Source organism: Bidens hawaiensis, unplaced genomic scaffold (genome assembly GCF_021521415.1).
Source record: "Bidens hawaiensis isolate Kalapana, Puna unplaced genomic scaffold, B.hawaiensis_p1.1 tig00005453_1, whole genome shotgun sequence".
Lineage (NCBI taxonomy): Eukaryota > Viridiplantae > Streptophyta > Magnoliopsida > Asterales > Asteraceae > Bidens > Bidens hawaiensis.
This window is the reverse complement of record NW_027491347.1, coordinates 1,106,508-1,119,823: the sequence shown is the minus strand read 5'-3', so window position 1 is coordinate 1,119,823 and position 13,316 is coordinate 1,106,508. Positions and strand designations below refer to the sequence as shown.

General features: G+C 32.5%; 1 protein-coding gene across 1 annotated transcript; it reads right to left on the bottom strand.

Moving 5' to 3' along the window:
- Positions 1-277: 277 nt before the first annotated feature.
- LOC143629706 (transcription factor bHLH48-like) lies at positions 278-2,117 on the bottom strand. The gene is made up of 3 exons (XM_077098913.1): positions 2,047-2,117; positions 1,448-1,625; positions 278-566 (listed from the first exon to the last, which is right to left on the bottom strand). Exons 1-3 carry the CDS (start codon positions 2,107-2,109, stop codon positions 529-531), a joined length of 279 nt encoding a protein of 92 aa, XP_076955028.1. The 5' UTR covers positions 2,110-2,117; the 3' UTR covers positions 278-528.
- Between the last annotated feature and the right edge of the window lie 11,199 nt (positions 2,118-13,316).

The window sequence follows — 13,316 nt, the reverse complement described above, 5'->3', positions numbered from 1 at the left end:
GCTTGTTACGGCTCAACAAGCTTAAGGTCTTGAAATGATCTTCCCATTCAATTCTCGGGCTTGGTAACAAAACAAGCTTTATTTGAGGCTTAGACCCGGCCCGGGCTCGAGCTTTTTAACAGTCGGATCTCAAATAGCTCGCAAGCGACTCAACTCGTTTGCACCAGAGTGAACGTGTCCCACTGGTTTACTCTTGAATGATGTGATTGTGACCAATAATTTCTACTCAAAAAGGTGTATAGGTTCATAAATTAACTTGTACAGAAGATACCAGAAATTAATAATACTATCATGTAGGGAACAATACTGGCTGCTTCTCAGAAATGATTGCTAGAGTCCAACTATATATATATAATAAATATATATATATAAAATAACTGATACTAAATTACTAATTTTGACCACTCAAACTTGATTTCTAAAAACCTAATATCAATGATTTGATTCTAATAGCATAAACTACTATTTTCTATCAAGTACTATCTTCCAATATATATACAAAATGCTGACTACCTAAACTCCAGTTCTTCATAATTCCATTTTCAGCTGGTTTGTATACAATGAAACTGCAAGTTAAATAAAACACAATTTCATAGTTGTTAAAACAAGGGTAAAAAGGTAACTTTGGGATCTATTTATTCTTTAAAAGAAAATGGTTTTGGGTCGACCCGACACGTTTATTTTGCCAACTCTAAATCAAATTTGGCCAGTCCCAACTTCCAAACCATACAATCCAAAGATCCAATTGCGTGTTTATAGTCCTATAAACGAACCGAATGTTTGGTGAACCATTTGGCGGAAAGTTCGTGTCACATTCGTTAATTTGATAACCTAATGAATATGAGCACATGTCTCGTTTGTTAATTTATGTTTGTGAAAGTTCGCTTATATTCGTTCATTAAAATGTTCTATGTCTGTTCGTTAATATATCCATTAAAAAGGTTTAGGCTCATAACAATTTAGTATAGTGTTAATAACTTTTTAGACCCAACACATTGTTGTTCACAATTACTTAGTGGTTTTCGCTCAGTTACGTTCGTTCATCTATGTTCAGTAACGTTCACTCGTGAGCCGTTCATTTATATTGTTAATGAACAAACATAAACCAGCATGAACAAGTTCACTCTTTAATAAACGAACACGAACAAGAAAACTCCATTCTTTAATGTTCGTAACTTCGTATTTGATCGTTTGATCGATCAAAGTTAAACGAATGAACACGAGCAAGTTCCTTAACGAAAACGAACAGGTTCATTTTCTTAAGAAAATTAAGGTCGTTTAAGGTACGTGTTCAATCTTTGTTTGGTTGAAGTTAAACGAACCAACACGGATATGCTCCGTTCGTGTTCGCTCGGTTCATTACAAGCCTACATGTTTATAGGTTGACCCGACCATGCCACCCATTCCCCCTCCCTCAAAACAAATAATTTTAATAATGAAGATTTACCTGAATTGCCAGAAGAATCATAACTCAGAAGCGAGTTTTCGGGTGTGATAAAATTTGGGTTCATCTCTTCAACTCCCCACAGTGGCTGTTGGGCTAACCCATCAGGTTGCCATAACGGGTGGCTCAACGGTTGGGGTGAAACCATACCCGCAAAACTACAGTCCATTAGTGGCCCACTCTGCATCATTCCAGTAAACGGGTCAGACAAGCTGACCAAAAGAGAAGTAGACCCTTCAGTGTGTCACCCTTATCACATACAACAACCGGGCCCAACGACCCTAACTCGCCACATTAATTGCTTCTTTATATGACTAATGTATGCAACTAATGCAAGTACCATTAATTCTTTACACAGTGGGTTGAATGTGCAGTCCCACAAGAGTAAATACAATTTCTCCAATCAAAGTGAAAATAATTGACTTTTGTGGTCCAATTTCCAAAATGAAGGCAGATGTTCATTGATTTCATGTTGTATGCATTTGCTTATATTGTGTACCGGTAAAAGTATACCAAACCGAAAGGAATTAATGACTTATAGCATAGCATGTGAAATTACATAAAAGTAGATAAAAAGGACTGTAAATTTAATTAATTGTTACCTCAGCAGCAAATATGTTGTCTAGGTTGATATCAATGTTAGGGTGCACTGCAGCTAGTCTCATTGATAAAAACTGCAAATGATGCACGGTCGGTCAAAGTTTGTTGAGTACTCGGGACCCACCAATACCCTGTTAATAAGTAGTTTGTGGTCTTCTAGAAGTTTGATAATCATGCAAAACTAATATAAGGTTAAACCAGGCCTCTAATTGAACTGAACCAACTTGAAGTTTAATTAATTTTGTCTCGGTCCTTCCGCTTGGTGATAATAAATAATAATAGTAATGAAAATAATAAAAGGAGCAGCGGTGGTGGAAATAAGAAGATAATTGCGAAACGGTACTTTAAACTTTCCGCTGGAAGAAAAAGAAAACAGAGAGAAATAGTTCAGCTTTAGGGGATGGGATTATAGTAATGGGAAATGGAGTGGAATGGAAGGCAACTAGTTAGAAAATGGGATGGAATGGAATTACGGTGAGTGCATGATTTAGATAAGAAGATGGTATTGAAGAGAAGAGAAGAGAAGAGAAGAGAGGAATGATAGATGATGGTAGGGCGAATCCGACACTGGTGCCTTAACTATTAAGGGTGATCCGTCCTTGTCCTTCCCTCTATTATTATTTACGCCCACCAAAATACACCATTTATATTTATATACCTTCATTCATTGCCTCACTTTTTATTTAGGGGCGGTAACTCCGGACACGACTCAAATCCAACATAGAAAAATATAGATTTTGGGTTGGTTGACTTCACCTGTTTGATAAAACAAGTTAACCCAAATAAGTTTCGCTAAAAAATGGGCTGACTTGTTGACCAGTTTAAAAATTTTAGAGGAGTTAGTATTTTGATTTTAAAGATAAAAAATGTTACTTAGATTTTAATTTTTCATATATCTATAGCTTTTAAAAGTAAAGCTATTTTTTATTTAAACTATGTGTTCTTATATCATTTTCATTTGTATGTTCTTATCTTGAGTTAAATATTTTATATGAAGTTTGTTAATTGGGAATGAGAGATAAATACATAAAAATAATTAGATCTATCACAAAGTACTAGAATTGTATTATATTGATAAAAGTAATTAATTGTTTAAGTTGTTACTAACTTCTAAGTCACCTGGTATTTACTTATATTCGCAAATGAACACAAAATGGGTTTACTCGAAACACGACACGAATCTAAATGGGTCGACAAGACATGACACGAATAGATATATGGGTTGGGTTAGGGTTGAAGATCTCAACACGCCAACCCGAAACCCATTAACCCGTGAACCCGTCAGCCCAACACGAGCGGAGCTTAACTTATGACAGCTAGAGCTCAAGCTCGGCTAGTTTTGAGTTATTTTTCTAAGCTCGATCTTGATTCGTGAGTTGTTTATACAAGCTTAGGTCAGGCTCAATTATGATTTATTTATTTATTTATATATGTTTTTAATTATTTTTATATGTTTTGAATAAACAAAACCTTAAACGAGGCTAAGTTTGGCTCGAGTTTGTGTAATACCATAAACAAGTCAAAGCTCAATTCGAGCTCCGCTATGTAGTGTGAATTTATAACATAGATGTCTAAAAGAGGTAAAACTTAACTATAAACAAGGCTCAGGAGCCTAAATGAGTGTCTCATGCAAGACTCGAGCTCAACCTCAATAACTAAAAGAGTGTCATTTGCATTTTAGGCTCGACTCATTTACACCCCCGGTTGTAACAGGATGGTCTAAAAAACTCATGGCTTGATACTCATTCGGAAAAAGCTTGCTCGATTTGGTTTGAAACCAAGTCGAGCCAAGCTTGCTTTGTTTGTAAATGAGTCGAGCCCAAGCCAAGGGTAGCTCACTCGACTCAGTTTGGTTCAAATTATATTACCTTCATTTTATGTTCTATATATGTATGTATGCATGTATGTGGCCAAGTATGAATGTTAAACAAGTAGTTTATGATATTTTGTTCAATGGATTCAAATAGTTTTGTTGATTCAAAATGAGTTTATGTTACTTTGTTGATTAAAATTTGTTTAAAGACCTTTATCTTAGTTAACATATTGCAATTTAAGTTACAAATCAAGTGTCTAAATACTTTATTTTCGTTTCGTTATGTTTAAAAGTGTTTATTAAGTTTCATTTCAAGTCGAGCAAGCCCGAGTTTGCCTTTGCTTAGGTTGGCTCGTGAGCAGCCTTACGTTGTATAAATAATAAAAGTTATAAACATGTTATTAGGATGTGAATCCTTAGACGAAGAAAATAATTCTTGTGAGGTTGTTGTAAGAAAATAGAATAAAAAGCTGTATTGTATATTTTATTTTTATGTATGAACATTTGAAGTTGGGATTTTTTTTACTCATGCCTTAAGCCGATGGCCCATCACTCTTCTCATTTGTCGACATCGGCTCACGCCTAACTGTTGCTTTGCATGCCCACTCGTTGTTGTTGATCACCTCTTATGTCATTGTCGATCCTCTTTGCATTGCAATTTCCTATCAAATATGTATTTTCATGTTTCTTTGTTTCCATCAACAACAACATCATAGATTTTTAGTCATGTTAGTTATATTCGAATTAACGAATTGCTTTTGTGGTCTACTTAGGATATATAAATATTTAAACGTGTTAAATTATGAGGCGATATTTATTTATTTATAAAATGATGTTGAAATGTGACAAGGAACCGAGTACCTAAACGGTCAATTGGTTTATGGATCGATCAAATGTAGAAAAAGAGAAAAAAAATGGTTAAAATAATAAAATCATTAAAATAATTAGATTTAAATAATCTCGACTACGAACAATTGACATATAACAGTCTTAACTAACGGGCTGGCTGCTAACGGTCCTATTATTTAACATATTTGTTTCCAACGAGCCGCGACTAACGAAAGCTTAACTCTGTTAGCCTCCAGTCACCGGAAAAACGTTTTTGCCAAAAAAAAACTCAATCTTTTTCGTCGGAAAACTAAACTTGAAGACTATCGCGACTATTTGAACAGCACAACTGACCACCATCACCATAATCACCACCACCACCACCACCTAAACACCATCACCGCCGAAAACCTTCCGCGTGTTAGGGATTTGCCCAATTCTCACCAATCAAACCGACGAACAGTTGTTCGTCCCCGTTGTTGGAGTCATAATTCGCCGTCTAAGTGGTTGGGTGCTCGCCAGGTTTGCCTCAAACCGCCACCTGTCACCATCACAGAGCTGGTGCAACTCTCTTCTTACCGTTGCTGACTCCGATGATGGTTCTGGGGTTCCGACAACCTCAATAATTGAGACTTTTACTAGAAAAAGGCTCTTAAAGATCCGATCTAAGGTTACAAAGAGGTTTAGGACAAAAATGTTAAGCTTTCTGACAAAAAAAGAGTTTTCGGCCAAAAACGTTGCGACCTAAGATAGAGTTAAGCTTCTGTTAGTCACAACTAGTTGAGAACTAATATGTTAAAAGACGAGACTATTAGCAGCCAGGCCATTAGTTGGAACTATTATTTGTCAATAGTCCATAATTGAAATTATTTAAATTCAATTTTCCTTTATTTTATTTAATGCTATTTTTTTCAAAATTCTTGGTTATATTGATCAAAATTAGTGTTTTAGTTACGAGTGTAGCCTATAAATATATATTTTCATATAATGTTTCAAAAAAACAACTTATGACATTGCAATAAGTTTTTTTCTAGTTAAATTTTATGTGAATATTTTACAGAATGTATCTAGTTTTATAGCTCTGTTTGGTGTTTATATGGTTCGAGTGGGTGTGTGTGTTTAATGTTTATGAAGAGATATGGACCTTGTTCATGTAACGAAGCTAACGATGTTTCCGTATTATAAGACAACTTATCCTTTCAAAGAAAACTGTTGATCGTCTTAGTACGCTCAATCGTTGAAACCTGTCCAAACCCGTTTTAAATCGGTGTTTCTCCTGTTTACGTATGTGTTTGTTGACCTAGTTCATCCATCTCAATTTGAGGTCTAATTCATGTGTTTATGCTCTTGGGTTTCAATGTAGCCGTTTGTATAGAAAAAAAAACATATATCGAATTAATTAGCTAAAATATTGACATAAAGTATATATATATTTTTAAATACATATATAAATTTTGAATAATCAGGAACTAATTATACTTATAATATGAGAATTAAAAATTACAATTATAATATATAAAGTTTATAATTCTGAGTTTAGACTTGTCTTTTTATAACTTTTTTCCACCATTGAGTTGATTAGCGAGTATATAACATTTATAATGCATATAGGCGTTAATCTTTAACCAATGAAATCCGACTTATACTCCCTTAGATGTCCAAATGTCATAAGTACGTATCCAGGTGCATAAGTTGGAGCGCATATGTTTCCGGGCGCATAAGTTATGCTCCATAAAAATAGAAATCTGTTTTGCGTATAACTTTTGCGTTATAGCTCCGTTTTACGTGTCGTTTTCGCCCAAGTTTTCGTATTCAAATTCTCTATCACTCCATATAATAATATCTTCGTTTCTACTCCATCTAACATACACTCCAGTTTAGCTTCTTTAAGCTCCGTTCACCTTCATTTGACAAAGACGAAAGCGATAAACGTATGCACTAAAATATCATGACTAGATGAAGATGATCCAGGTGAGGTAACTAGAGCTGGCTAGACATATGTGTTAATGGGTTGCATGAATGGACGTTGAACAAGCTGCATCTACTACATCGGTTAAGTCATGGGAAAATATTGATACTGATACTGAGATCCAGTGTTAGGCATTGTTGAGATTTGAGCAAAATGAGTTGTGGAGTGTTTATTGAAGGATTCTTGTTGTGAATTATGATGAAGAGGTGAACTTGGATAGGTTATTAAATTATAATATGAGAATTAAAAATTACAATTATAATATATAAAGTTTATAATTCTGAGTTTAGACTTGTCTTTTTATAACTTTTTTCCACCATTGAGTTGATTAGCGAGTATACAACATTTATAATGCATATAGGCGTTAATCTTCAACCAAATCAAGGACTAATTGCATGTGTCGTTAATTGTAATAAGATTAAGCTTAGGTTTATCTTAAACCGTAGATGTAGTTATGCTTTTTAGATACCGATATGATCATTCTTACGTACTATTTGATAATAAAAAATACTTGAATCAGTCAAAACAGCGTGGCTCTTTTATGTAACACTCAACTAGTTGAAGTAGCGGATTACAACTTAAGGAGCTAATCGGTACTATAAAGTAAAAGTGAGTTATACCTCATTGAAGTTAACTTAAAATTATCATTAGACAAAAGTACAATGAACATAATAGTGTTTTATCTTCGTCGTGAAAAGTTTATTGCTTATCAAAGATCGTAGGATAGGCATACTCGAAGTGTTGATATCATTATCTTTTAGGTACTTTATCTAGGTTCATCTAGGCTTACATATATTGCTCTAAAAGTAAAGATAAGTCATAAGCGCACATAGAACGTTGGCTAGACTAGCCTTTGGTTGGTCCAACACTCCAATGTGTGTGGTTTGCAATTTCGTCCAATTGTCCCTTACGATGGTAGCCGGTTTGGATATTTCTAGTCAAAAAAGCTTTAAATCGTATGCAACATTGATTGTCTTGTGTTCCTGGTTACCATCTATGGCTGTATGATGATCAACGGTACAAATGTCTTTATAACGTATTTTGTTACAATATAACGAAGTTATCACATGATTACCTATTGAAACAACCTTACAATCAACTTAAGTCTTTCAAAGTGATGGTGACTTAACATTTTTCGAATGTCCTTGATCGAAGTACACGATCGATCAACCGTTGTTTGTGGGATCCACTTTTCGCATCATGGTTTATATTTTTATTTTAATTTTTAAGACGTTCTCATAATTGTCTATAAATCACATCAAGATTTTTGTCACGTCTATGATTGATAATAAATATGAGTGGCTTATGAGAACAAATATAATCGTAGAGTGAATTTTTTTATGAAAATTCATCGGTCACAGACAAGTTTTCTTTTTTTTTTCTTTTTTCTTTTTTCTTTTTAACCAATAACATCAAATGGTGTAATTTATTTTATAAGTTTCGACAAATCCTACTTTAGACAATTTAATTGTTAACACTAATATAATCAATATATATCAAACGCAACAAATAGTGACGAAACTAGAAAAAAAGTTCAGTAGTATCCCCAAAAAAATAATATTTTTACTTAAGGATATCTTAATATTTGCTCTGGAATATACGAAAAGAAATCAACATCAAATTGCAAATTTTAATAAGATGGAGGGAGTAGAGTGTAACAATGATATTATTAAATGTTATTTTTTTAATTGTTTTTTACGAGGCTTGAACTATGGGTGTTCTTCGGGTTATTTATTCGGGTTTCGAGTTGTTTGGGTCGGGTTGTTCGGGTTTGAGCTCAAAACAAATTGATCCAAGAATCGACCCAAATAAGTTCGGTTTGTTCGGGTTTTGGGTTATACGGTTCGGGTAAATTCGGGTTGGGTTTTGGGTTTAACAAATTAAAAAAAAATTCCACCTTTAACAATATCATAAATTAAAAATCCATATTCCAAATCATTATAAAACCATAATATAAAGCCATATTCAACAATAGCATATATTATTTAGCAAAACATGAAATTTATCATACAAGAATGCATTAGACGATATGAATGAGTGTTGTAGCCTGTGGATTAATACTTGTATAGATTGAAGAAACATGCTCAATAAATATTAGTTTAAATAGAGCTCAATATATATTAGTTTAAATACTATACTATTTAAAATTTTGAATTGAAGATACATTCTCCGCATGCTTTATGGTCATTAATACATTAGGATGTGATAATCCAATATTAAGTGGAGTTTTGAGAACAAACGAACAAGAATACATAAGGCAATGTGCTACTTCACCGCTAAACTACCCTATAAAATTAGGGATACATGCATCGATGTATTATACTTCGGGTTATTCGGGTCAACCCGAATATGGGTATTTCAACCCAAATATTTTATCTCGGGTTCGGGTTAGGAGTTTAATCGGTTCGGGTGAATTCGGGTTAGGGTATTTGAGTGTCGGGTCGCTTCGGTTCGGGTTTGTTATTCGGATACGGTTAAAAAACACACCCCTAGCTTGAACCCTTAACCTCAACGGGAATAAAACAACATAACACCGAACTCAAATTCCTTTGACAATTGGACCAAATCCCATGTAATTAAATATTTTTCCTTTTCAACGGATGATATTAGATATATAAATGGGAAATGATTATGTACAGAAGAGTCGTTGTAGAGTAGAATACGTAAAAGAAGTTAAGGACCACACTTGTAAATGATTATTGACATACTGTAAAATATTGATTTTGTTTATGTATATAGAAGGAAATCGTTACACACACAATAAATGCTCACAATATTAGATGATGTATACACACAAATAACACAACATATCTATAATATATATAAACGAAAACCTTAAAATCCTATGTGTCGCGATGTGGTCGCTTCCCCTTTTTATGAAAGTCACCAGATTTCTTGATTTTTAAATGGAGGTCTCTCATTGATTTACCCAAATTCATGGGTATGGGTCTTACCAAAACCAGATAGCTCTTAAACGGGTTATAACATTTCATTAAATTACAAATTAATCTAACCAATTATTTAATATGAAAATTCTATAAAATAGGGATATACTAAAATTTAATATTCAATTTAAAAAAAAAGATATTATTTGTAATTAATAAACAATTTTATAGTAAATAAACATAAGCGGGTCATGGGTCATCAAATCCAAATAACTTTTAAACGGGTTATAACATATCATTTATTTATGAAACCCTTTCATCATCAAACCCTAAGTATATTATTAACTTTCTTACAATAAAGAAAATTAAACTCCACAAAATAAATATTAAAAAACGAAAAATATAAAACAACAATTCTCTCAAGCCATCAGATTGCTTTATTTGTAAATGAAGGCTTCTCACGCATTTGACCCGAATTCACAGGTAAACGTCTCACCAAACCAGATAGCTCTTAAACGGGTTATAACATCTCATTATATTAAAAAATAATCTAATCAAGTATTTGATATGAAAATCCTATAAAATAGGAATATACTAAAAGTTAATATCTTATTTTATTAAAAAAATATTATTTATAATTAAGAAACAATTTTATAATAAATAAAATAAACGGGTAATTGGTATCACCAAACCCAGATAGCTTTTACATCGGATTATAACATATAATTTATTTGTGAAACCATTTTATCTTCAAACCTCAAATATATTAATTGTTAACTTTCTTACAATAAATAAAATTAAAATCCAAATATACATATATAAATATTAAAAACGAATAACGTAAAACAACCCCCGTAATACGGGAAATAAAATCTAGTAATCATATATAACTAGTTAAACACTATACGGCGTGTACAAATAGATACGCACAATTTCGTTATGTATATGTATAATTATGCATCATATATGGATATGAATAAAAGTCAAATAATGTATCTATATAATTAACCAATGTTTATATAATCACATGCAGTAGTTATGCATATAAATTGTGTACGCTATCCATAGTAAATCAGCATTTCAAATAATTATCTTTTTAGTTTTATAAATCAAAACTATACCCAAATCAAATTTATATGCTTTTAAAGGAAAAACTTCGCGTAGCAAAAATAAAATAATCAAACTTCTCGTCTAGCTCGCTAAAATTACTCATACTTTTATTTATTATTATTTTTTCTCTTTACGGTCACTCAACTTTAATTTGTTGTTTTAATCTTACGTATTTAGCATGTTAACATGTTACCATTTTCTTATTAAGTTATTAATAATTATATGGATTATAACATAGCTTTTTTAATTAAAAAGGTTAATAAAATAATATGAATTATGGTATTCTAAGACTAAAAAACAACTGATTCACCCCCCACTTGTGGTGTAGTGGCAAAAGGCCTAAGTTTTTCCGTGAAGACTCAAGTTTGAATCACACATGTGTCACTTTTGGGTAGATGTTGTCAATGAAGGATTTGAGCTTTGCCTTGTGCAAAGGTTGTTAGTTCGAACTCTTAATCCACCTGGGTTTTCGTCCCACCTTGTGTACGCTAGAGAGTTCTGCTCTTGTGGTAACACAACGATTGTCAAGTGACAGTCGGCGATATGGTTTCCGAGGGAACGCACAAGCTAAACTCTGAAGCCAGCGTGGACCCGGTTAAGACAACATAGTTTGGCCCGAGTGGGTATCGAGGCTCTCCAAATTTAAAGAGTATGGTAGCCTAAATACAAGAAAGTCGTCGTTCTAAAAATTAAAAAAAAAACAACTAATCCATACACACTTAAGGAATAATTTCTGTATATCTATGCAAATTTAATATTTATAATTTTAGAGAGAAACATATATGATATTTTAAAATTTACATAGATATATTGCAGGAGTATATATATGAAATTACTCTTTTTTTTAATCAAAAGTTTTCTTCATCGAATTTCTGCATTTCATATTTGTATTGATACTTGAATACTTGATAGTGCCATGTGAAGCTTCCATTGATCATTGGAAGATTTTATTATTTTTGTGGAAAAGAATTCATAAAAGTGGTCAGCAGACAGACGATTGCGACTTCATTTCCCTTCAAATATGCTCACAATTTTCTTAATTTCTATAATAATATGTTCACCATTTCCTTAACTTCTATAATAAAAAAAACATCATTTTTTTAAATTAGTATTTTGATTAAAAAGTCACATCAGTATTTTTATAATCCACGTGAGCATTAAGAATTTAAAGGGAAAAAATACCTGACACGTCATATGCGTTAACTTGTTAACGAATTATGAAGATTGAAATAACAAATAAGAATCTAGTGATTTTATAGAGAAAAAGAAAGTTAGTGACCATATCATAAATAATAATAAAAGATTAAAAGTAGATGAAAGTGTAAAGATAAAAAAAAAAAAAAAAAGCATATGGTGATTTTTTTAAAAAAAGAACTTAGTTACCCTATTTTCAAAACACTCAAATTTTTAGATACTTCACTATTATTTTTATTTATTTTTCTTTTAAAAACACTAATAATTGTTGATATATTCCCTGATTATTCGTATGTTATTTATAACGTTGCATAATTATACGCACATATTACGTAGCCATACAAAGTCTACACCCTCTACTAAAGTACACGTGACCCATCCCGAGTGACTTGGTATGTTTTGCATGGAAAGCAATAGCGGAACTTGAATGCACAAACCGGACACCTGGGGGCAATGTTTTAAAAACCGGTTTTTTACTCGTATCGGATTGAGTTAAAAAATGGTACAACCGGTTGAACCGGGTTATACCAGGAGGTTCAACCGGTTGAATAGTTTACCTTATAATTCTTATAAATACAACCTTAACTCTAAAAATAACCCAAAAGTAAATGATTTCATAATAAAAAATAATCCAAAAGTTAATCCATATTAAAAAATTAATACAAAAGCACTTTTTATTAAAACAATCCTAAAGTTTACACCTTTGAATATTAATTATTGGGTTAAAAGTAATTTTGATAAAATATGTGCCGCAAATGTCAAAAATTTCTTGGACATAAAACCGGTTTGCCGGTAAAAACACGTATTTTAGAAAAAACCGCCGGTACGATGTTCTAGCAAACCGGTCAAAAATACCGGACTCAAAATACCGACCTGCTGTGCGAAATCCGGTTTAACCGGTTCAACCGACCGGTTTGAACCGGTTTTTAAAACACTGCCTGGGGGAGCAAGGGAGGTGGGGGAGGGGGATTGAAACTTGAAGTTGAACATTTAAATTAGGAAGTCGAAACTTTAACATTTAAAGTATCATATAAATGTTCTTAAACATAAATTTATTTAAGTAAATGGGCTATATTTATACTTATAATCAAAACAAGCAGAGAGGCCAGAGCCTCTTCCCGCCCCTTAAAAGATCCTCCAATAACAAAAAGTCGACTGGCATAAAAACATCATGTACGCACACACATTATATATGTATATATGTATATATATATAATAAAAATAATAAAAATTAGAAAGAATATAATAAAATGACCACAAAATTGTGGTGATTATTTAGGGTCACCCTACCGGGCCTAACCCCCGCGTGCTAAGCACGTGATAGATGATGGTCCATTTTTTGCTATACTGAATAACTTCATCCCCCGACCACTAAACCTAAATAGAACATGTATTTCATACATATACATATTAATCATTTCTTGTATACATATTATCTTTTCATCATTTATTTCTTTCACTTTCTCTTTCAAC